The sequence below is a fragment of the Talpa europaea genome (assembly GCF_964194135.1).
Source record: "Talpa europaea genome assembly, chromosome: 4".
Taxonomy (NCBI): Eukaryota; Metazoa; Chordata; class Mammalia; order Eulipotyphla; family Talpidae; genus Talpa; species Talpa europaea.
Window position 1 is genome coordinate 25,537,848 of NC_140070.1, and position 26,071 is coordinate 25,563,918.

General features: G+C 43.5%; 1 protein-coding gene across 2 annotated transcripts; it reads right to left on the reverse strand.

Moving 5' to 3' along the window:
* Window positions 1-7,452: 7,452 nt before the first annotated feature.
* On the reverse strand, window positions 7,453-20,379 carry LOC311169652 (protein C3orf33; the record flags this gene model as incomplete). Of its 2 annotated transcripts, none has more annotated exons than XM_084231767.1 (5): window positions 7,453-7,854; window positions 11,909-12,069; window positions 15,301-15,448; window positions 18,515-18,574; window positions 20,269-20,379. In XM_084231767.1, 5 exons carry the CDS (start codon window positions 20,377-20,379, stop codon window positions 7,453-7,455), a joined length of 882 nt encoding a protein of 293 aa, XP_084087893.1. The 2 variants fall into 2 exon arrangements, with proteins under 2 accessions (XP_084087893.1, XP_084087892.1); XM_084231766.1 differs by having other exon boundaries at window positions 18,515-18,586.
* Between the last annotated feature and the right edge of the window lie 5,692 nt (window positions 20,380-26,071).

Consider the following 26,071-nt stretch of genomic DNA (forward strand, 5'->3'; position numbering starts at 1 on the left):
AGACCAGAAGGACTACAAATCCCGTAATATTATCACCACCGAAGGGAGGCTTGCTGGGAACTGAGGGTGGTGTTAAGCAGCCAGGTTTGGTACATACCCAGACACCCTAGACACATGGGTCTTGGGGGTGCTTGGTTTTTCACCTGCTTTCAACACGCCATTGGAGTACCAGATCCACAGAACAGGTAGGACACATTCACCAGTTTCTTTCTCTTTCTCCCTGAGTTATTCATTTCTTCATTTCTCCTTTTTTGTGTGTACTGGTTGAGTCTCATTTATAAGTCCCTTTTAAGCTTGCAGGTGAGTACCCACAGTCAGGCCAACCTATTTTCACATTGGGGTTGCACTGTAACATCCTCACCAGCTAAAAAGGTTCTGGTCCCCATAAGTGACAATTCAAGCTGAACTGAAGAAGAAGAGAAAGGAATATAAACAGCAAGCATTGTTTTCAGTTTTTATTTTCTACCACATAAATTTTTATATATGCACAGAAATGGAATAGTATAATGAAGTCCTAGTAGTTAGCCAGTTTCACCCATTCAACAATTATTTTGACAATCTTTACTCAAAATAATATGAGAAACTCACTGAAATACTTGATAAATTAAAACATATTTTGCAGTGTTAGGCTCTTGGTTAATGAAAGAAATACATGCCTCCAAACCTAAGTCCAAAATTAAATAAGATCAATATGTGTGAATTCTCAGCAAAATGCCTGGTACAGATGGAGCCCTCAGAAATGTTCATTTATATTATTATTAGCAACTTGTTTAAACCTCTTAAATGCTAACCAAGTCTACATGTCAAAATGAATTTGGACTACAGAGAAAAAAAAATGTTTAAGACTAAATTCCTTACCACCAGACTATCACCGTTTTTAAATAATCTCTTTTTAAATGGGCTGGTCATATTTTTTCTATAACAAGCCGAAATAATTGTTTCCCCCTTCATATGGAAATATCAAAAGATATTACAAGAAAATGCACTTTTCGGGCCTCCCCAGTGGTGCAGCGGGTTGAGCTCAGCGCTATGAAGCTGTCTGCAGCCTTTGCAGCGCGGGTTTGATTCCTGATTCCGGCCTGGCCAGGGAGATTCCCACATGGTTCAGCAGACCTCTCCTGCCTCACCCGCTGCTCCCCTCAGCAGTGTTCTTGGTCCATCTGCCTATTCTGCAACCCGCTCTGTCTCACCCTCCTGCGCCTCTGGCCTGTACCCCAAGTTCTTGTATAAATAAATAAATCTTTTAAAACATGCACTTTTCACCTTACAAATAAATAGAAAATATAGGATAAATTGTCACATTCAGGAATGAGTTTGGACTAAACTTTAGGTTCTCTACATTAACATTTTAGCAAAATACTTCAGCCTGTGAATGTGGAAGCAAGAGGAAAGAGAGACTTGTGCCTAGGTTAAGTCTTCAGTTCAACTGAGATTTCTTTCTTATACACAGTTATGCTTAAGAGATTTTTAGTTTCAGTGTAGAATGAATACTTTTTTAAAGACATAAAGTATGCTAATTAATGTGAACTTTCCCCATTTCTACTTTTCTTTAATTTTTTTTTTGGGGGGGAGGGTGATGGGGAATGAAGTATTTTAGAGAAAACAATAGTGTCTGAGATATGCTGAGCCCATTTTGCTTTCTGCTAAGAACTTACTTAGCTCTGTGTGTTTTGTTTCCAGAAAGAAGTCCCACAGAGCCAGTGTCTACAACTACCAAGATAGTGGAGCTTGATTGGGACAGCCATTAGCTGAAGTACTTTCTTCAGCCTAGGAAATAATTCTGAATCTTTGAGATCACGGTATTTCCATTAAACAATATACTGGGTTCCCTCTCACATGCCACCATTAATAATTCCATAATATGATTATAAGAGGGGCCTTCCTGGTGGTGCAAGGGGTTAGTTAAGTCTCAGTACTCTTAAGCTACAGGCAGCCACTGCAGCCAGGGAGCTGACCCACATGGCACAGCAGACATTTCCTGTCTCACCTACTGCTCCCCTCAGCAGTGTATTTCAGTGGATCTACCTGTTCTGCTCCCCACTCTGGTGAATCCTCTCACACACCCAACCCCCGCAGCTCTGACCTACACCCCAGCTCTTATATGCATAAATAAATCTTTAAAATATATATGTATATAATTAAAAGAAAAACATACCTTCATAACCTCTCCAACTGCAGACCAGTCATCTAATAAAGCAATCATCATTATAGATATTGAACAAAAGTTTAGGAAAATAAGAAAATGAAGAAACTGGTAAAAAAAAAAAAAAAGGAATTCTTAGATTTGAGAAATGAAGGGGGAGGAGGCAAAGGCAATTTACACTACAAGGAAAATCCTATTTAGAACCCTAAGTGCGGCCTCCCGGTGGCGCAGCTGTTGAGCGCTGGGTTGTGGAGCTGCCTGCAGCCTCTGCAGCGACGGTTCGATCCCCGGCCGCCAGGGTCCCACATGGCGCGCAGACCTCTCCTGCCTCCCGCTGCTCCCCTCAGCAGTGTACTTCGGTCCTTCTGCCTGCTCTGCTCCCCGCTCTGGCTCTGGCGAATTCTCTCACCCTCCCGTGCTTCTGACTCTCCCCAATGCTTGTATAAATAAATAAATAAATAAATAAATCTTAAAAAAAATAATAAAATAGAACCCTAAGTAGGCATGCATATTCTCTATTAACCACCTGGGTTTTTAAAAACAGATGATTATATTTTCCATACAAACATAACACAAGGGGGAAATTACATTTTAAAAACTATGTTCATTTTTGTTTCATTTATTTGCATACATATGTGGGACTTGATTTGTCCAAAATATTTTCAAATTTGACAAGTTTTTAAAAATGAATTTTCAGTCCATTTAAGGCAAATTAATCTTTTTTTTAAAGAGGTATGTATTTTTATTTATTTGTTTGTTTGTTTGTTTATACATGCACTGGGTAGTCAGAAGTGCGGGAGGGTGAGAGAATTCACCAGAGCCAGAGCAGGGAACAGAACATGCAGAAGGACAGAAGTACACTGCTGAGGGGAGCAGCGGGCGGCAGGAGAGGTCTGCGCGCCATGTGGGACCCTCCTCCGGTGGCCGGGGAGCAGCCGGGGATCGAACTGGTGCTGCAGAGGCCGCGGGCAGCTTCGCAACCCAGCGCTCAACCGCTGCGCCACCGGGGAGGCCCAAGGCAAATTAATCTTCATGGTGTAGGTTCATGAGATGTGTGGGAGAAATGACTGGGAAAAAAACTCTCGAAATGAAAAAGCAAGGGGCATCCCGGGTGGTGCAGTGGGTTGAGCGCTGCACTGTGAAGCTGTCCGCAGCCTCTGCAGCACAGGTTCAATTCCCGGCCAGCCAGGGAGAAACCCACATGTTGCAGCAGACCTCTCCTGTCACGGCCGCTGCTCCCCTCAGCAGTATATTTCAGTCAGTCTGCCTGTTCTGTTCCCTGCTCTGTCTCTGGTGGATCCTCTCACCCTCCCACGCCTCTGACCTGTAGCCCAGTTCTTTTTTTTTTAATTAAAATTTTTTAAAGATTTATTTATTTATTTATTTATTTATTTATTTATTTATTTATTTATTTATTTATACAAGCACTGGGTACAGTCAGAAGCTAGGGAGGGTGAGAGAATTCACCAGAGCCAGAGCAGGGGGCAGAGCAGGCAGAAGGACCGAAGTACACTGCTGAGGGGAGCAGCAGGCGGCAGGAGAGGTCTGCGTGCCATGTGGGACCCTCCTCCGGTGGCCGGGGAGCAGCCGGGGATGGAACCGGCGCCGCAAAGGCTGCGGGCAGCTTCGCAACCCAGCGCTCAACCGCTGCGCCACTGGGGAGGCCCTGTACCCCAGTTCTTGTATAAATAAATCAATCTTTAAAAAAAAAGCAAGTCTTTATTGATCCATTTCTTTATCTCCATGTCTAACAAATATTTAGAGCATCCCCAATATGAACAAGAAACTGGGCTGAATGTTTAAGGGGAACAGAAATAATCCAAAATCAAATAAGACATGGTTTGACCCTCTATACCTTGACACACAACAGGGGTAGATAATTACAATGTCACAAGTGCTAAAACAGGTATAAGTACAGTGTTGTGGAAGAACAGAAGAGGGCGCTAAATACTCAATGTCATTCCTTGTTAAGGTATCTACAAGCGGTGTTCTTTAGTTATTTAAGATTTATTTATGCATACGAGAACTGGGGCACAGGCCAGAGGTGCGGGTGGGGAGTTGAGAGAATTCACCAGAAACAGAGTGGGGAACAGAACAGGCGAATTGACTTCTCCTGTCTCGCCCACTGCTCCCCTCAGCAGTGTATTTCAGTTAATCTGCCTGTTCCGTTCCCCGCTCTGTCTCTGGTGAATCTTCCACCTCTGGCCTGTACCCTAGTTCTTTTATTCATAAATAAATAAATATTTTTTTTAAAAAAGAAATATAGTAAGAACTGAATTCATTTGCTAGAATATATTTAAGAAGCAAAGGGTGGGGAGTGGATAAATCAGGAAAAAAGGGACAATGGTAGGGTAAAGGATAGATTTGAACTTGCAGCAGTGAACTTATTGTAGTATATACACATGGTGAGTCTCAGCAATAAGTACCTAAATCTTATATAATGTTACAGTGCAATGTTACTTCAATCAAAAAAAAAATTGTAAAGGATTCTAGATACCAAAGACACCAAAGAGAAAGAAAGGCCAAGGGGAAACATAAATCCTGTTTCTTTGAAGACAGGAGATAAAAAAAGTAATAAATCCTCTACTTTCAAGTTAGGTCTGCAACTCAGCATGAAAGGGACCATTTCACTTTTTCAGGTTGTTGCTATCAACCATCTCCAGTGACAAAGATTTAGCCTCTTGCATTAACTCACCCTGCCCTTAGACTGACAACAGGCTGATCCACAAGAGATCAGAGACAAAAACTTGGAAAGCAGGTGTTGGCCCAGAAGAAATGCCAATGAAGCTAATCTTCAGCAGGAGTTAATGCTGCTCCCACCTAAGTGGAGAGCAAGAACATTCCCAAGCAAAGACTACGCCTGTGTCCTCTTGATCTATTTTCCTTCTTGCTTACTTTTTCATGGGTCTGGGTTGCCTACATCATCAAAGGAAAGGTCAGACTAGTCATCCAGTCCACAGAAAGAGCCGCCCCAGCCTGCTTCACACTTTTAACTGGAAGCCCACTGGCTAAGCTGGTAACTATTCTGCTAACTAGAATGCCAAAACCAGCTTATTTATAAAAAATTGCTGGCCTGACTTCTCTGGGAGGCAAATTGGAAAAAGAAAAGGTTCAAGAGATTCTTACAAAAGTAATTTAAATGCACTTCTGTAAAGGCAGGACAGGACACAGTGCAGGTTTTCTGATCCCATGCAGACCGGGTAAAGGAGGAGTCAGAGTCCTCAGTGGTTTTGCAGGTTTTTATTGGGGTTCACCAGGCATACGGCAGGCAGGGGTGCTGGGGGGCTGGGAGCCTGGCAGTCCTCCCAGCCCCCAGCAAATCTTCACTCTATCTGGGTTCTCTGGCGTTCTCTGCTTCTGCTTTGGGCTTCTTCTCTTTCGGCTTCTACTGGCGTTCCCGTGACACCACCCTTAAAAGCACAGTCGTACCCACTTCAGGTGCCCGCCATCAGGCATGCATTCAGGATCACAGGGTTCCCTCATCTATTCTGATGGCGGGAGGGCAGAAAAGCCTCTTTTACCTTACCCTACAACTTCCCTATAACTAAAAACAAAACACTCCCCTAAAACAAAATAAAAAATTATTAAGGCAGGGCCTCCCTGGTAGCTCAAGGGGTTAAATCTCAGCACTATCAAGCTATACTTTGTTATATGTAACCAGGAGTCAGGTGGCAAGTAAAGTTTTCATTCTGTACTATTGATTCTAATAGGAGTCAACTCTTTGGAGCAGGTGATCCCTATGAATTCTGTCAGTATCACACGTCATTAAGAAAATCATCTGCAGGGGCCTCCCTAGTAGTGGAAGAATAAAACCCAAAAAAGACAATGTGAATCTAAGAGTAGATGCATCAAAAAGGGACAGAATTACTTAATCCATTAGAAGTACAGTAAGAACTAGGCCTCCTTGGTGGCGCAAGGTTGGTTAAGCACAGCACTGTGAAGCCGTCTGCAGCCTCTGCAGCAGGAGTTCCATCTCCCCAGCCAGGGAGCTACCCACATGGTGCAGCAGACATCTCCTGTCTCACCTGTGTGCCCCTCAACAGTATATTTCAATGGATCCACCTGTTGTGCTCCACACGCTCTCTCTGGTGAATCCTCTCCCTCTCCCCCAGGCCCCCCGCCATGCCATACCTCTGAACTACACCCAGCTCTTTTATGCATAAATAAATCAATCTTTAAAAAAAGAAAGAAAGAATGAAAGAAAATCCTTTGCAGGCCCTATGCATGCTAGTGGACAAGACATTGTTAAAGAAGCTTGCACCCCCAGGATGATTTTTATTTTTTTTATTTTTTTTAATTTATATATTTTTTTAATAGAGGCATTTTATTTATTTATTTATTTGTTTGTTTGTTTGTTTATACATGCACTGGGTACAGTCAGAAGCGCGGGAGGGTGAGAGAATTCACCAGAGCCAGAGCGGGGAGCAGAGCAGGCAGAAGGACCGAAGTACACTGCTGAGGGGAGCAGCGGGCGGCAGGAGAGGTCTGCGCGCCATGTGGGACCCTCCTCCGGTGGCCGGGGAGCAGCCGGGGATGGAACCGGTGCTGCTGAGGCTGCGGGCAGCTTCGCAACCCAGCGCTCAACCGCTGCGCCACCAGGGAGGCCCCCCCAGGATGACTTTAGAAACAAGCATGTGAATATGTCAAATTCTCACACCAACTCAATCTAGCCTTAAAAATAAATTTACTGTCTCACATACTGAGAAACTAGAAAGCAAGAGACTTCAAGGACTGGCTATTTTAGGGGTGTGGCAATGTCATAAGGTGTCCCTGTTCTTTCTCACTTCTGTGGTGCCATCTTCAGCACAGTGTTTTGTCCTCGGGCTTACCCCCTCAGGGAAAAACATGGAGAAATGTGCCATTCTTCTCTTGTAGCACTGCCCCCAATTCACAAGCAGCCAGAAAGCAGCTGGAAAAAAAGAGTAGCCTCCAATAGAACTCCTAATAGAATCCCTTTATTATAAATAATCAAAGTTGATAAAATGGAAAAATAAATATTCCCATTAAGCAAAAATTGAATGCCCAAAATAACTAAAATAACACAAAAGCCAATCGATAAACTCTTTTGTCAAACTGTATTTTTCATCCTTTTTATAGTGTTTCATTTTTCCAAAAGGTACATTTCATTAATCACAATTTGCTTAAATGATTCTGATATTACACTTATAACAATCATCTCTTAAATACCTAAATCTATTGGACTACAGCTTTGATGGATGGGGCAAATTTCCAGTTCAATTCGATAAAAAAAAATCCATATATTTACATATTTTCCTTGGAGTAGACACTTCCAGAACTCTTGCAATATTTTACCCTTTTCTACGAAAGCGTATGCTACTCATAAGTTCTCTAAACTTCAGTATTAAGGAGTAGTTATTCATGTTGTCTTTCCAAGTTTCATAAGTCCTTCTAAATTTGTCATAATAACTTTCTTTTTTCAAGTTGAAATCCAATCCCTTTTTTTTTAAATAACTGTCTTTTTTCCACCTTTCTCTCCAGGAGTCTTTGAATTTTTCCAAATAGTTTTCTTTTTCAGATTCTTCCTTCCATATTCCTTCTCCTTTCTTTAAAGCTGTTAATTCGGCTTTAAGTAAGTTTCTATGAATTGTCCAGTAGATTTTCGAATCATGATTTAGACTTTTAACAAGAACAGTTTTGCCAAGGCCTCTTCTCAAAATTTCTTCGTTCAGACTCACACTAAAATATCTACCCTTGAATAAAAAAAAATTATTTAAGAAAATTATTGATTTACCCAAAATTTCTTACTTTAAAATCATTCAGCAATTTCAATCTCTCAGAGAAAAGTCAAAGACAAAAAGTAAAAGGGACCCAAAGAATATAAACAGCAAGAATTTCATTACATAGACAGGCTTGCTCAAAGTCAACTGACTCTTTTATTTATTTATGTATTTATGTATTTATTTATTTACGCATAAAAGAGCTTGGGTACAGGCCAGAGATGCAGGGAGTGAGAGGATTCACCAGAGAAACAGTGGGAAACAGAACAGGCAGACTGACTGAAATACACTGCTGAGGGGAGCAGCGGGAGAGTCAGGAAAGGTCTGCCTTGCCATGTGGGTTGCTCCCTGGCCGGCCAGGGATCGAACTCGTGCTGCAGATGCTGCGGATTGCTTCATAGTGTGGTGATAACCCCTTGTACCACCAGGGAGGCCCCTCAATTGTCTCTTTTATAACACAGAGTTCCCCACAAGCAATCAAGTATAAACAGCATTTTTGGAATTGTTTGTTGTTGTTTGGATGGGATTGGAGCACTGGAGAGAGCGAATGACAGAGTCCATAGCAAAAGAAACTAATGGAATGGAAAAAAACTAAAAGTAGACAAATGCAAAATGAACTGAATCATCACTGAACTGTTAAATTAGGTTCAGAATTCCAGTGTTTAGGAAAGCACTGGCATGTCAATACATTTTTAAAATACTTCCCACAAAATAATTAACATAAAAATAGTCCTGGCTCTTTAATCCTCTTGCTCCAGGAAATTTCATTCACAGACTACCTCACTTCCTAATGAAACTAGATAAACAGGATTTCTTTCCCACTAATTTACAGTATAAAGGAGATCCTGCTTAGCTATTTCTATAGTCCTTGTGGGGTTTAACGTATTAAGACTAATTTTATCAAAGTATTAAAAATTTGATAGTTTTATTACACAATTAATTCACAGTTAAGTCTTAAAAATTTGAAAACTCCAGGTTTAAAGTAGAAACCATTTTTTAAAAAAGATTTATTTATTTATGCATACAAGAACTGGGGTACAGTGTGGGTGGGGTAGGTGAGAGGATTCACCAGAGACACAGTGGGGAGCAGAACAGGTGGAGTGACTGAAATATATTCCTGAAGGGAGCAGTAGGCGAGACAGAAAAGGTCTGCTGTGCCATGTGGGTTAGCTCCCTGGCAGGGGATTGAACTCGTGCTGCAGTGGCTGTGGATAGCTTCATCTTGCTACCACTTAAGCCCCTGCACCACCCCTGAAGCCCTATTCAACTTACTTTTAAATGTAAGACGTGTCAAACAATCAGTGTTGAATTTCTTATTTTGAATATGATACGTACATGCAAAAATTAATGGATTTCATTAGGCTTTCTATTAATAATTCAAAAGTCTTTAATATTAAAATGAGGGCCTCCCTGGTGGCCTAGGAATTAAGTCTCAGCCATCAGCTCCTGGCCAGGGAACTAATCCACATGGCACAGCCAGCCGACCTCTCCTGTCTTGCCCACTGCTCCCCTTAGCAGTGTAATTTCAGTAGATCTTTCTGCTCTCCTCCCCACTCTGTCTTTGGTGAATCCTCTCTCTCTCTCTCTCTCTCTCTCTCTCTCTCTCTCTCACACACACACACACACACACACCTCCCCCCACACACACACCTCTTCTAAGCAACCCAGCTTAGACCAACCCAGCTCTTCTAGGCAAAACAAATAAAATCTTTAAGTAAAAAAAAAAAAATTACAATGGTCACAAGTCTAATCACAGTTAAGTCTTAAAAATTTGAAAACTCCAGGTTTAAAGTAGTTTAATGTGAGGTTATTTTTCTCTTCAAATTCTTCTTTTTTTTTTTTTTAAAGATTTATTTATTTATTTATACAAGCACTGGGTACAGTCAGAAGCGCGGGAGGGTGAGAGAATTCACCAGAGCCAGAGCGGGGAGCAGAGCAGGCAGAAGGACCGAAGTACACTGCTGAGGGGAGCAGCGGGCGGCAGGAGAGGTCTGCGCGCCATGTGGGACCCTCCTCCGGTGGCCGGGGAGCAGCCGGGGATTGAACCAGCGCTGCAGAGGCTGCGGGCAGCTTCGCAAGCCAGCACTCAACCGCTGCGCCACCGGGGGAGGCCCTCAAATTATTCTTGTTTGGGCCTCCCTGGTGGTGCAAGGGGTTAAGATGCAACCTATGAAGCTATCTGCAGTCACTGCAGCACTAGTTCGATCCCCAGTCAGGGAGCTATCCACATAGTGCAGCAGACCTCTCCTGACTCACCCGCTGCTCCCCTCAGCAGTGTACTTTAGTCAATCAGCCTGCTCTGTCCCGTTTTGTCTCTGGTGAATCCTCTCACCCCCCACACCTCTGGCCTGTACCCCAGTTTTTGTATGCATAAATAAGTCTTTTAAAAAATTATTCTTGGGCATCCCTGGTGGCGCAGGCATTTGAGCGCTGCGCTGTGAAGCTGTCCACAGCCTCTGCAGCGCGGGTTCAATCCCGGCTGGCTGGTGAGAATCCCACATGCCGCGGCAGACCTCTCCTGTCTCACCCGCTGCTCCCCTCAGCAGTGTATTTAGTCAGTCTGCCTGTTCTGTTCTGTTCTGTTCTGTTCCCTGCTCTGACTCTGGTAAATCCTCTCACCCTCCCACACATCTGGCCTGTACCCCAGTTCTTGTATAAATAAATAAATCTTAAATAAATAAATAAATAAATAAATAAATAAATAAATTATTCTTGCTTGTTATATAAAAGGAAATTTAAAAATAAGAAAAACTGTATTTCAACTATTTTACTTTTCCATGGCCTTTCTCCAATGATTGCCCAACAGAAGAATTTGGATTAAGCACATCCAAGGACTCAAGGCAGTGATATGGCAATACTAAGGGAGCTGAGCAACATCCAGTGACATAAAGGGATATGTGGGGGTCGAACTCCCCAAAAGGGTGAGGTCGGCTTTTCTCAATATGTCTCTTCCAGTGTCATCTTGATGTGAACTAAAGGAACTGTAAGCTTCAGGAAGATCTATTGCCATGACTTAAAGACTGCAGACTGTTTTGAGTTGAGAGCAGAGATGATTTGAGGAGCTTCTGTCCATTGTCCTTTCTCTGAATCTGAGAAACAATCACTGCTGCCCCTTTAATGACTTAGAAGAATATAGTTTGGAGGGACTAACGTCTGGGTACAGCTCCATCAGTGATCATGTCCTCTCTGTCAGAGAGGCAGTTCCCTTATCAGTGAAGATAAGGTCATCCCCTTCTTACCTGTCACGGGACAACCCAGGCCCCAAAACACAAGATAATTATCTCTGGTCCACTCCATTCTTCTTTAGAAATTTACAGTCACATGCATTATCCACACATAGATTACTAAAATCTGGCCTTTTCTCCTACTAATCTGTCTGACATTAATTTATTCATCTGTCAAACCTTGGGAAAACCCAAATGGGGTGAGGGCATTTTCCCTTGTACCCTAACCAACACATGGCAACCTCTTCAGATGGCCAGCTACTGATCGTAACATTATTTAAGTGTGTTTAATTTAAATAAGCTTAAAAGTATAAAATATGCTCAATATTTTTAGAATTCAGACTTACACGTTAAGATATACCTATCTACAAGGTACTGGACCATACTTAGCAATATTTACCATCAGAAAACACCCTTACTCCCTACAGTTTCCAGTTGACAAGTCTCTCTCAACAAGTGATTCTAATAACCAGTGTGATAAAATATTCTCATGCATAAATAATATATTTTATACATTTTTATAAATGCATTAAAAAAGCACCTTAGATTAGCAATGTCAGGGTCATTAATCATTTAAATCTTTTTCCTTTTTTGTAATTTTTAACTTTTTTCTATAATAAATATATATAAAATGAAAACATTATAACAAAATTTATATATAAAACACATGGGTTTGTATACAGAATCACTGTAAGAGCAGGTTTTTTTTTAAGAATTATATATTAAAGGTTCTAATTAATGGCATATTTCTATATAAGTGCTAAGAATAAAAATATTGCTCATAATTTCTTTATACGACTTACCTTCTTCACTAAAAGGTAGCAAAAGAGTGCTGAATTCTCTTTTCCAAGAAGCTGAAACCATAGTACTTGGGAAGGTTTTAGCTCCTCTTGTAACCACACCTTCCCAGTTTCTGTGAGTTCTACTCCAGCCAGCTTAACAAGCAAAGCACCACATGGTTCTTCTAAAAAAGTTAGGAAGAAGAGAGTTTAATTTTAGTACCATGTTGCAAAAGCAAATTCCAAAGTTACTTGGCATCCCTAAAACAACCGAATGTATTGTTTATTTGTAAATACCTAGACTCTCCACATATAGGCTCATTTATTTCTATATTGAAGTTTCCTTTTATTTATTTTTAAGTTAATTTTTTTTAATGATTTATTTTAATTTATGCATACAAGAACTGGGATGTAGGCCAGAGGTACACAGTGTGTGTGTGTGTGTGTGTGTGTGTGTGTGTGTGTGTGTGTATTCACCAGAGACAGAGTGTGGAGCAGAATAGGCAGATCTACTGAGGGCAGCAGTGCACAAGACAGGAGAGGTTAGCTGCACCATGTGGGTCACCTCCCTGGGTGGTGGTGGGGGGTGGAATCAAACTCAGGCCATAGCAATGACAGTGCTGCTGAAACTTAACTCCTAGGCCACCAGAGAGGCCCTGAAGTTTCCTTTTAAAACAATATAAGTATATAACAGATACAGTAAATTGATTTGTACCCTAGATTTACTTAACATTATGAGAGGATTCATGACAATGGACAGCTTCTTTAGAAGCTGTATTACATATTAAAAACATTATTTTGTACCACCAGGGATAGAAGCTTTGAATAATTTCTCAGATCCATTTTGTTTGACATTACCTACTGAGACTGCAGCAAAAGAGCAGACCTTCAGTAATTACCTACTAAAGAAAGGAAGCATTCTAAATTTCACTTTATAATTTTTTTTAAAGATTTATTTATTTATACAAGCATGGGTACATTCAATAGCGCGGGAGGTAAGAGAATTCACCAGAGCCAGAGAGGGAACAGAACAGGCAGAAGGACCGAAGTACACTGCTGAAGGGAGCAGCAGGCGCGGCAGGAGAGGTCTGTACACCATGTGGGACCCTCACCCGGCGGCCGGGGATTGAACAGGTGCTGCAGAGGCTGTGGGCAGCTTCGCAACCCAGCGCTCAACCGCTGCGCCACCGGGGAGGCCCTATAATTTTTTTAAAGATTTATTTACTTATGCATACAAGAACTGGGGTGTAAGCCAGAGGTATGGGGTGGTGACAGGATCCACCAGAGAAAGTGGGCAACAGAACAGGCGGATTGACTGAAATACACTGCTGAGGGGAGCAGCAGGCAAGTCAGGAGAGGTCTGCTGTGCCATGTGGGTAGCCCCCTGGCCCAGGATCAAACTCATGCTGCAGTGGCTTCGTCTTAACCTCTTGTGCCACCAGGGAGGCCGTGGTTTGACTTGTTAAAGAAATCAATTATGTCAGGTATACTGGTTGGGGTGGGGGAAATCAATCTATTCCTTTCTAGTCACATCTTAGTGAAAAAGTAGTATTCACTCATCTGAGGGCAAAAAAGTGAGAGATCCTTTCTTGATAAAGTTAATAATTGATAATATTAATTGATAATTATAATATTCAATTAATGATAATATCAATTGATAATGATAATATTAATTGATCTTGATAATATTAAGATCTTAAAATTCTAGGAATGTGAATAATAAGATAGAGAGGGAAAGGTTCTTGGCCTCCAGGGGCTCATAGTTGGGTGGGAGGATATAAACCTAAATACATAATTATAGGAAAATGTATCTAAGTGCTATAATTGCCCTGTGTAGGAACTGCTGAGGGGCACAGACTGATTCTGCCTGGGAGTAAGGAAAGCTTCACAAAGGAGCTGACAGTGGAGTTAGATCCTGAAGAATCAATGGCAGTTCAACAGCAGCCATGGCACCCTGGGGCAGGAGAACACCTGTAGGAGGCAGGAAGGTGTGTGTGGCTGGGCACTCTGACAAGAAGTAGGGAGAAATGGGACTGGAGCAGAAAAGACCTGGCCTCTGCCAGCTCTCCAACCCCCTTCAGTGCCTCTTGTCCACCTCTTCCCCATGTCCACATGAGCCTTTGGATGGCTCATCAACAGAGCCATGCTCGTATGTGCTTCCAGGCAACCCCTCTCATTCTTTGAGTCTCTGATTAAAAACTAATTCCTCAATGAGGCCTTCTCCAACTACTCTTTTTTTTTTTTTTTTTTTTTTTTTTTGTGGGACCCTCCCCGGCAGCCAGGGAACGAACTGGCGCTGCAAAGGCTACGGGCAGCCTCCCCAGCACTCAACCGCTGCACCACCAGGGGAGGCCCCCTCCAACTACTCTTCATGTGTAAGTTACTGCTTTGTGTGACCAACCCCTCATCCTACCAGCCTGCTACATTTCTTCAAAGCTTTTGGACAATTTTTCATTTGTTTGTTGCCTGTCTTCCACCTAGGGCCGGAGTGGTTTTGTATGTTTCACTCAATGCTGTATATGAGCCTAAACTTAATAGATGCTCAATATTGGTGGAATGAACGAATGTCTGAATGAAATACTGCATGGCTGAATGAAAAATAAGGTGGGAAGGAAAAAGGAAATCTGTAACTGAAAGGTCGATGCAGGGGCCAGGAATGAGGAAGCCCACATAGAAAAAGACAAGATGACCCTGACATCAGTACCACTGATACCATCAAACCTAAACTGAAGCCATAAGCAGGAGAAAACAACTCGGCTCCACTTTGTTCCGCCTAAAGCTGCTTCACCCCTGCCAACCCAGTTTTCCTGCCTAACCTCTCCTTGCCCTATAAAAGAGACATTTCTCCTCACAACGGGCGTGTCTTCATGGACCCCCCCCTTGGGTCCGTGAGGTCCGCCCAGGGCACAATAAATTTCCCCTTCCTTTGAGAAATTTAGCCTGGCTCTCCTTTTCTTTACTGCTCCGAATCTTTCAGTAACCAAATAGGTCTTGGTACATAAGGTCAAGAACTGGGACTTTCTCTCATAAACAATGAGAGAAAAAAAATTTTAAATTAATTAAAATTAATTAAAAATTAAAATGCCTTATAAACCAGATACAGACTGCAGGGGAGGAGGAAGGAGAGGGGTGAGAGGGAGGGAGGGAGGCGCACGGGACTGTGGTGATGGTGCACGGGTGCCTTGGGGAAGGAGATTCTATGGGGACTCAATCTGAGGGGGTGGGGGGAAGCAAATATTGTCTAAAGAAATGTAAAAAATGATAAATGTTAAAATAAAAAAATCTAAAAATAATAAATAAAGAGGTTTGGGAATCCAAAAAAAATTAAAATGCCATCTTTTGCCACTTTATAAATAACTTCTGGTTAAAGAAGAACACTATAATAATTACTCTCGTTATTATTGTATCTTACTTACTTCTCCATGAAGATACAATAGGTAAAGTAATGGGAATATGTTCAATTTCTAAACCATTTTCCGTTACTCGGCGTAAACGTCCACGTAATTTAACATTCTTTCTTATAAATTCTACTGGAATATCAGAAGAACTTGTAAACTTCGTTGTCTGTTGATTTAAAAGAAGAACAAGATAACATTTTATTACTATTTTCATTTTCAAATTAAGTCAAATTAAACATTTAACAACAAAATTTTCTATTTGATTTTTAATTTTATATTAATATTTTAATATGATTTAATAAAAAGTTTTTATAGGAACATTAGTTAGAAATCTTTGGTTACTCTTACTGTTTCAAGCTATTATGTAAAATTCATTAAACAGACCCTTAACTTGTAAAAGTTTATACCCTCAACATATGACCAAATTCATCAAAAAACAGTCAATATTGGGCCTCCCTGGTGGCGCAGCGGGTTGACTGCAGTGCTGTGAAGCTGTCCGCAGCCTCCGCAGAGCAGGTTTGATTCCCGGCCAACCAGGGAGAATCCCACATGGCGAGGCAGACCTCTCCTGTCTTGCCCACTGCTCCCCTCAGCAGTGTACTTGGGTCAATCTGCCTGTTCTGCTCCCCACTCGGTTTCTAGTGAATCCTCTCACCCTCCCACGACTCTGGCCTGTACCCCAGCTCTTGTATAAATAAAAAATAAAAAATCTTAAAAAAAAAAAAAAAGCAGTCAGTATTGGCACAACACACATTTGCTTAAACAGTCATTATCCAAATCTATAGGTATACAATCTCTTCATCCAGTTACAGCTGAAAGAATCTAAATAAAGCTGAGTCGAATTAAATTAGAACTCTTATTTAATCAACAAGAATTTTTTTCCTTACTTTTTTTTAAGATTTATTTATGTATGCATACAAGAACTGGGGTATAAGCCAGAGGTGTGGGAGGTGAGAGGATTCACCAGAGACAGAGTGGGGAACAGAACAGGCAGACTGACTGAAATACACTGCTGAGGGGAACAGCGGGCAAGTCAGGAGAGGTCTGCCGCGCCATGGGGTAGCTCCCTGCCTGGCCTGTGATGGAACTCATACTGCAGAGGCTGCAGATAGCTTTATAGTGCTGTGCTTAACCCCTTGCACCACCAGGGAAGCCCCTTATTCTTTATCTCCACATTAGGCAATCATTTAAACAGCAAACACCTAATACCCTGGTAATGCCCTGGGTATTTTATACCAGCCCACATTTTATACCAGTCTTCCACATTAACCACACACAGGGACAAGTTTCATTCATTATCATGGCATGGTACAGAGAAGGATATACAGAGGGCAAATTAGTACACAATTTCCAAAGTAAAGTTGAACTCAAAAATTTAAAATATAAATTCCAGGCCCCTGTGGTGCAAGGGTTAAAGTCTCAGTGCTATCAAGCTATCGCCAGCCACTGCAGCATGAGTTCCATCCAACCAGGGAGCTAACCCACATGGTGCAGCAGAGCTCTTCTGTCTGCCCTGCTGCTCCTCCCCTCAGCAGTGTATTTCAGTAGATCTGCCTGCAGTAGATCTGCTCCCCATTCTGTCTCTGGTGAAGCCTCTCACCTCCCCCACACCCGCACCTCTGACCTACACTCCAGTTGTTCTATGCATACATAAAAATAAATCTTTAAAAAATAGATACAATATAGGGATCTCCCCGGTGGCGTAGCAGTTGAGCGCTGGGCTGCGAAGCTGCCTGCAGCCTCTACAGCGCCAGTTGGATCCCTGGCTGCCAGGCGAGGGTCCCACATGGCGCACAGACCTCTCTTGCTGCCCGCTGCTCCCCTCGGCAGTGTTCTTCATCAGTCTGCCTCCTCTGCTCTCCCCTCGGCTCTGGTGAATTCTCTCACCCTCCCGCGCTTCTGACTGTACCCAGTGCTTGTATAAATAAATAAATAAATCTTAAAAAAAAAATAGATACAATATAAATGCCACACAAGGAATATTCAAAGGGATAAGTGACTTGGTTGCTCTACTAAACCAAAAGCTTAAGGAAAAAGGAAGGGGATGGGGATAGATTGTTATAAATGAGACTTGAGAGGTACAATTACAATGTATGGTTCCCTTTATTCCCCCAGTTTCTTAATAATTTCCAATACTATGAAAGTCAAGGGGCTCTTATAAAAGTCTCTATGTCACTGAATGAGAACATCTCAGAATTAAAAGGGATGGACTCTTAGTCGTGATCACATCTTTATTATTTATTTTATATATTTTTTATATCATTGTTCATTTTTATTTATTTTTTAAAATTTTTTTCAAAGATTTATTTATTTATGCACACAAGAACTGGGGTGCAGGCCAGAGGTGCAGGGGGGTGAGAGGATTCACCAGAGACACAGCAGGTATCAGAACAGGCAGATTGACTGAAATACACTGCTGAGGGGAGCAGCGGGCAAGTCAGGAGAGGTCTGTGCACCATGTACGTAGCTTCCTGGCCGGGGATCGAACTCGTGCTGCAGTGGCTGCGGAGAGCTTCCAAGGCTGTGCCTTAACCCCTTGTGCCACCAGGGAGGCCCCACTGTTCATTTTTAAACAATGTCAATGTTTGCTCCCCTACCCTACCCCCCATCTCACAAGTCCTTCCTACTCCAGATTCTGTGACAAGAGGAAAGGCCAAGAGAATCCTCCTGGTTTAAACACTATGTTATTGAGGCAGGAAACAAAGCAGTAGCCTCCTGCCTCTGGACTTACTGTGAAATGAGAAAAATAAACTTCCTTGATTAAGTCACTATTGGTTGGCGGTTTTTTTATAGACTAACTCCTCCCAATGTTATACAACTGTTTTGTTTTTTTTTAAAGATTTATTTATTTATACATACATACATACAAGAACTGGGGTGCAGGCCAGCGGTGTGGGCAGTGAGAGGATTCACCAGAGACAGAGTGCTGCAGTGGCTGTGGATGGCTTCACAGGGCTGAGGTTTAACCCCTTGTGCCACCAGGGAGGCCCCCTTTTCAGATTGCTTTTTAAGCATGAAGAAAAGTGATTATGGAAATACAGGCTATGTAATTACTTTCCATAGAGTCCTGTGGACTTAGATCAAGACCTGAAAATATGTTCATTGTTCTAAAATACTATTTAAAAGCTTCTAATATGAGTAACAAAACAATACACTGCTTGAGATAAAAACTGAAATGAGAAAAAATTGTCTATTGCTTATCATAAAATGAGTTCATTAATTTTCAGCTTACCAGTCGAACACTTCTTAGAAGTAACGTTAGTCCAGCTATGGCCATTATAGTGCTGATGTTCTTCAGAGAAAGGTTTAATCATTAATTCTCACAATTAATTATTCACAATATCAAAGTACTAAAGGGTGGGGGTGAGGGACTGTCCTTATCTTCCTGGCCAGGCACATTTCTTCTAAAAACCTTTAACTGTCCACCCATGCATGACTCCTCATCTGTCTCCTAAATAAACTGGCATGCAAAGTAAAAGTAATTATATTCATAACACTGTTCTCGATTAATTATATTACTTTAGCCGTAAGTTCCTTGAATGAGTCAGTCTACTCCCTCTTTTGTGGTGCCCACAGGAACTCACAGTAAAGCATGACCCTGAGCCTACAGTAGGAATTAAGATAGAAAACTTTATTATCATATCTTAAAAATATGTGGCAGCTTAGGAAATACATGTGCGTGTTGTAAACAGTTGGGGAAAGTTTGATGTTTTGAAAGTGCTTCTTTTAAACTGAAATAGACCTAAAGGAGTTTGTTTTTTTTTAAACAACACGTGTCCTGCAGCTGCCTGGAGAAGAGTAATAATCTAACATACTTCCATTCCATAAATACAATCAGATAGGTAAGAAATGAAGTTGAAAATAAAAACAAGGGTACAGTCTATGTTTGGGTTATGTGGAATATGCCCACGTGCTACCTTAAAAACTTTTTCCTCTCTCAATCCTGCTGAGGACATTTTTTTAAATTTGAAATAACCCGTGCATCTCTTCCTGCTCAGCTGGAAGGCTCCAGGCCTTGTCAATGTACACCATACAGTTTACCCTGCATTGCCTACAAACAGATAATTAGGATTTCGAAGTGGTAAGCTCTATGCTAGGGACTGCACACAGGTGGGTAAAAACCAACCTGCTCCAGGCTTCATGATCTTGGCTGCTGAATATATCAAAGCTGCTGCTCCCACTCAAATTCTTAGTTAATTATGGCAATAATTAACCTCTCAGTTAATTAATAAAGTTAACTCCTTCTGCAAATACTGTTCGCTAGGTTTGTAAGACACTGGTTTCCCCTTGTTCTGACGGTTCCTTCCTAAACTTTACTGACTTCCTACTTACACTCCAATCTATTGTAAATACAAGTCTTCAGGGGGCAGTTCTGGCACCGTCTTCAGTAGCTTTTCTTACTCCTCCAAGAGTCATCCAAACTTAAATACGACTTCAAGGCATGTAGCTCCTTCCCAAAGTTACTACTGTCTGGTTCTGATCTCTGGCCCATCCTAAAGCTCACACACCTGCAGCCTCGTCTAGACTGGGCTAATGTGCAGCTGCGCCCACAGGTGCAGAGTCCTCCACGTGTTCCCAACATCACGCGCCCCACCTGTCCGCATCCTCGTCTTTTATCCCCACCCCCGGCAGCCCTGGGGGTCCTTTCTCTCCACCCCCCAAACCGTCCCCATCTCAAGGGGCTTGCTCTGTCCAGTCTTCTTGGGGCCCGGAACGGTCAGGGGCCTCTACGCTTGGAAAAAAACGGTCCCTTCCCCCGGGCCTGCCCGCTCTCCACCCTCCCGCCGCCCCGCGCTGCCGGCTTCCCCCGACCCGGGGCCCAGGCCCCGGCGGTGCCCGGCGCCCGCGCCCGGGAGGCGCCCGGCAGAGGGAGGCCCCGGCCCGCCCGCCGCGTCCCCGGAGCCCCCGGCGCTGCGGCCTCCGAATGCGGCCCTGAGGCGCCGCCGGCGTCCGCTCCCGGGGGGCGTCCCCGTCCCGGCCCTGTACCCGGACGAGGCGCAGGTGATCATCCGCCCACTGCGAGACCCGCGCCACCACATTGGGCGCCGCTGCGTCCCCGTCCCGCGGCGCGGCGGAGGCCCCGGGCGGCCCCGCCATGTTCCCGGCCTCCCCGCGCCCCACCGAGGCCTGCCGCGGCCTCCCGAGGCCGGCAGGGGGCGCTGCCTCCGCCCACTGCGGGGGCCCTGCGGGTCAGAGGGTTCTCCCCCACCCCCCAGCTCCGCAGCCCGCCGTGGCCCAAAGGGCCAATCTCCCCGGAAAGTCTGCATCATCCGAACAGTGACCCACAGAATTTTTGCGGGTCTCACCGGACCCCAGAGCTCTGCGAAGCAGGGGAGGGGCTGGTAGGCCGGTAGTACTTTTGGCAACCCAGCCCCAAGGGGAACCCCGAGAAAGGCAAGGAAATTGAACTGCTTCATGTCTCCACCTGCTTCCAAACACAGTATGCACCTGTCGAGCACTTCAGCTTTCAGCTTTTCACAGCTGCTTTGTAAGCTTGAAGTAAGACATGCTAAATCTTCGAATTGTTAGTTGATTAAATAGAGAAATCGATGCATGAATGTTAACTACTTTTTGTAATCACTTATAATACATTCACATATCAAATCTTTATTTTTTTAAGATTTATTTATTTATGCATACAAGAGCTGGGGTACAGGCCAGAGATGCGGGGGGTTGAGAGGATTCACCAGAGACAGAGTGGGGAGCAGAACAGGCAGACTGACTGAAATACACTGCTGAGGGGAGCAGCGGGTGAGACAGGAGAGGTCTGCTGTGCCATGTGGGTAGCTCGCTGGCCGGCTGGGGTTTGAACTCGTGCTGCAGAGGCTGTGGACAGCTTCATAGTGCGGTGCTTAACCTCTTGCGCCACCAGGGTGGCCCCCTCAAATCTTTATATTGTATCCCTCAACAAAGTGTTACATGGTGATTATATCTCAATTTTTAAAAAGAAATCAATAGATTTTAAAGCAAACAAATCTAAACATTTATATAACATCGTCCTATTTTGAAATTAAGTGCTCTTGGCAGCACAATGCTGGGAAAAGAATATGTCTTGCAGCAGAGCCTGACTTTCCATTTATTACCTCTGCTTTATTAACTCCATTATGCTTCAAGTAATGTCAAAGCTACCTTAGGTTCACCTACAGGATGCTGTTAATCAGGTCCCTGCCTCTTTCTCCAAGTTTTTCTTTCCTTCTCACCACCTCATTCATGCCTCCAGCAGAAAAACGCTGCTTTCTCCCTGTTTGCACACCAAGTTCATCCCTACCTTAGGACCTTTGTACTTACTGCTCCCTGGGAGTGGGGAGTCCAGTCCCTGTTCCCTTTGACCCTCTCAGCCCCACCCCAATCCTATCATCAAGCTGGTGTCCTATCCTTCAGATCTCAATGTAAGTATTATATCCACAGAGGTCTTTTTTTTTTTTCCCCCAAAAAACCCACAGTCTCAGGGCCTCCCTAAGTCACAGCACTCTGAAGCTATCTGCAGCCACTGCAGCACAAGTTCAATCCCTACCCAAGGAGCTAACCCACACGGCACAGCAGACCTCTCCTGACTGGCCCCCTGCTCCCCTCAGCAGTTTATTTAAGTAGGTCTGCCTGTTCTGCTCCCTCCTCTGTCTCTGGTGAATCAATCCTCTTGCCCCACCACCACACCTCTGCCCTGCACCCCAGCTCTTGTATGCATAAATAAATAAATCTAAAAACAAAAACAAAAGAAAAAATACTATCTTAAGTAAATCCTCACTACACACAGTATAAAGTTTAATTTCTAATTTCAGAACTGAGAGATGGCTTTTGTTTCAATTTTTTCCTAGCATATAGGTTGGGCACTGTGTCTCTTTTCAATGTCTGTGCATGTGTGTAAATATGAGCTGAATGAGAAGTATCTTCTTCAGTCCTCCATAAGGCAAAGTCTCTTCTCTATTTTATCTTCATCCTCTCCCTTCCTTTCTCTTCTCCAGCACTTTAGCCCTACAGCCATCACGGAGAGTAGAACTAGTACCTTTGTACTGGTAACCATAACTTCTTTGTCCGTGCTTTGTCCATTCTTGCTCTGCTCCTGTTTATCTTTCCTTACAGACAAAACCAGAAAGCCAGGCAAAATTAGCTGAACCCAAGAAGGAGGTTAACCCACGATTTCATTATCATAGTGAAAACATGCCCACCAGCGCCATGACAGATCAGTCAAGACCCAAGGGAAAAAAGGAGTATAAATGCAGTTGCTGGAAAACCCTGCCTATTTCTCTGAAATCCCCCTTTTAGCCTCTCTCTTTCCTTAGTATTCTCCCATATAAATCTTTGCAGTTCAGACTACTCTGTGGCAGTAGTTCACCATGTCCTCAGGTGGCCAATACATGATCACACCTGATTTCCATCCACCAATTTTCCCCCGACATTGTCCAATGATCCTTTATAGAAATTTTCTCTGTATCTCTCAAATGGCTGGGCACTCCACTGCACCACAGCTGATGTCACCTATGATGTGAGGGTGGAAGCTGGCAACACTGCAGCCCACAGACTGAGCGGCACCCAAGATCTTTTTAATGGAGCCAGAGTTCTCTAAAGATCAGTGTGGCATCTGTTGGGCTATGTCAACCTGGTCAAAAGTGATGTTACCACTGTGCTTAATGTTTTTCTGCTTCTTTTCTTTTCAAAGGTCAGGGTTAGCACCAACAATTTTTTTTTTTAAGATTTATTTATGCATACAAGAACTAGAGTCCAGGCCAGAGGTGCAGGGTGAGAGGATTCACCAGAGACAGAGTTGGCAGATTGACTGAAATACACTACTGAGGGGAGCAAAGGGGGAGACAGGAGAGGTCTGCTGTGCCAAGTGGATTCCTCCCTGGCTGGCCGGGGATCAAACTCGTGCTGCAGAGGCTGCAGATAGCTTCACAGGTGCTTAACCCCTTGCACCACCTAAGCCCCTTCTTTTGGTCTTTTGGTGGTTCCTCAAGGGCTTTGATGCTGAGGGCAGAGGCTGAAGTTACCACCTCATTCTGGGCCTGTCTGTACCGAATGGTCAGTTTCACTGTAACCCTTAGACCTTTCCAATCATCAGTTCCCTTGGCAATGACATCACCAACTTTTTGGGGAGACAAACCCAGGGAACCAATCTTGGGGGCCAAGGCAGATGTGGCACCAGCTTCTCTACCTGTGCACCTCAGGTATCCATCCCCTGACCGGGGAGGCCCAAAATCCTTTTTTTTTTTTTAAGATTTATTTATGCATACAAGAGCTGGGGTACAGGCCAGAGATGCGGGGGGTGAGAAGATTCACCAGAGACAGTGGGGAACAGAACAGGCAGACTGACTGAACTACACTGCTGAGGGGAGCAGCAGGTGAGATAGGAGAGTTCTGCTGCAACTTGTGGGTTGCTCCCTGGCTGGCCAGGGATCGAACTCCTGCTGTAGAGGCTGTGGATTGCTTCATTGTGTGGTGCTTAACCCCTGTACTACCAGGGAGACCCCCTTAAATTCCTTTTACACTAATAATATGAATTCACATAAAGAATTGAAGAATATCAGTAAAAAGTAACTACATAGGGAAATAGAAAATACGCTACAAAAGCATTTTTATTTATAACATCCTTCTCCTGATGACTTAAGACAACTGATAAAACAATAAGCGTAAAAATTGTGTTGATGGGCTTATAATATAAAAGATACAATATGTATGACAATAATAGCACAAAAGAGGGGAGGGGGAACAGAAGTATGTGGGAACAAACTTGTGTGTACTATTGAAATGGGTTTATGCACTTTATGTAAATTATACCTTGATTTCTTTTTTTAATGGCGTGCAGGGAGGAGTTTGGGTAGTCTGATCAACACTTTTTTTCTAAAAAAAAATTTACTTATACAAGCACTGGGGTACAGGCCAGAGGCACAAGAGGGTGAGACAATTCACCAGAGACAGAGCAGGGAGCAGAACAGGCAGAAGGACCAAAAACACTACTGAGGGGAGCAGCAGGCGAGACAGGAGAGGTTTGCCGCACCATGTGGATATCTCCATGGCCGGCCAGGAATGGAACTGGCTCTGCAGAGATATGGACAGCTTCACATCGCAGCATTCAACTCGCTGCGCCACTTGGGAGGTCCATCTGATAACACTTTTAGAAGTTTGGAACTCTGGAATCTAAAGCCAATTAGCAGATGGTCATCAGGAATTACAATTACAGCTTGATCTCAGGTCTCTAATGTAGTTTGGGAAACAAAAATTTGTTCAAGAACTGAAGAACTATTGAGTTTACCCACCAACACTGTCCTCTTCTTCAGGGGCAAAAAATTCATTGATTCCTACACATAGTATGATCAAACTTGCTCCAGAAATGTGAGTTTTGCCTCACTGTGTATTTCTGATTCTCTTTCCACTACCAGCACACACTTGTTTGTTTGTTTTTTTTTTCCCAAAGATTTATTTATTTATGCATACAAGAGCTGGGGTAAGGCCAGAGATGGGGGGTGAGAGGACTCACCAGAGACAGAATGGGGAACAGAACAGACAGACCAAAACACACTGCTGAGGCGAGCAGCGGGTGAGACAGGAGAAGTCCGCTGCACCATGTGGGTTGCTCCCTGGCCGGCCGGGGATCGAACTCATGCTGCAGAGGCTGTGGATTGCTTCATAGTGCGGTGCTTAACCCCTTGCACCACCAGGGAGGCCCAGCACACACTTTGTATCTCTCCCACATGACCTAAAAATCAGTGATTGATCCAGACATTGCCATCCTTATCAAACACAGTTTTCATACCAACCCACTTAATGAAAGCTGGAGTTGCTTTGCTAAGTCCAGAGTCATAAGAATCACATTTGCCTTCACAAGGGAATGTGGCTAGTGTGCAAAAAAGATAAAGATTCCTCACCAGACCACTCTCCTAAACAAGATTACTTTTTTTTTAAAGATCGATCTATCTATCTATCTATCTATCTATCTATCTATCTATCTATCTATCTATCTATCTATCTATCTATCTATACAAGCACTGGGTACAGTCAGAAGCGCGGGAGGGTGAGAGAATTCACCAGAGCCAGAGCGGGGAGCAGAGCAGGCAGAAGGACGAAGTACACTGCTGAGGGGAGCAGCGGGCGGCAGGAGAGGTCTGCGCACCATGTGGGACCCTCCTCCGGTGGCCGGGGAGCAGCCGGGGATCGAACCAGCGCCGCATAGGCTGCGGGCAGCTTCGCAACCCGGCGCTCAACCGTTGCACCAGCGGGGAGGCCCAAGATTACTCTTTTTTTCTTCAGTTCTTTCATTAGCCTTCCTTTACTCAGTAAATTATGAATCTCTAAAAGAGAAAGATATGTCAAAAAAATTTATTCTTTTCACAGTGTACATTCTGCAGTAATGGTAATACATTTGTCAACTCAAAGGTAGAATCAAAGGCTGTAAGAGACTCAGAAATATACTAAGGATAACATATAGTTCTAGGGCCTCCCCGGTGGCGCAGAGGTTGAGCGCTGGGTTGCGAAGCTGCCCGCAGCCTTTGCAGTGCCGGTTCAATCCCCGGCTGCTCCCTGGCCAGCTGAGGAGGGTCCCACATGGCACGCAGACCTCTCCTGCCGCCCTCTGCTCCCCTCAGCAGTGTACTTCGGTCCTTCTGCCTGCTCTGCTCCCCGCTCTGGCTCTGGTGAATTCTCTCACCCTCCCGCACTTCTGACTGTACCCAGTGCATGTATAAATAAATTAATTAATTAAAAAAAAAAAAAGTGGGATGAGAGTTTAAAAAAAAAAAACAACAAAAAAAAACATATAGTTCTATTTCCATACAAAGATGCTTGTAATCTTTAT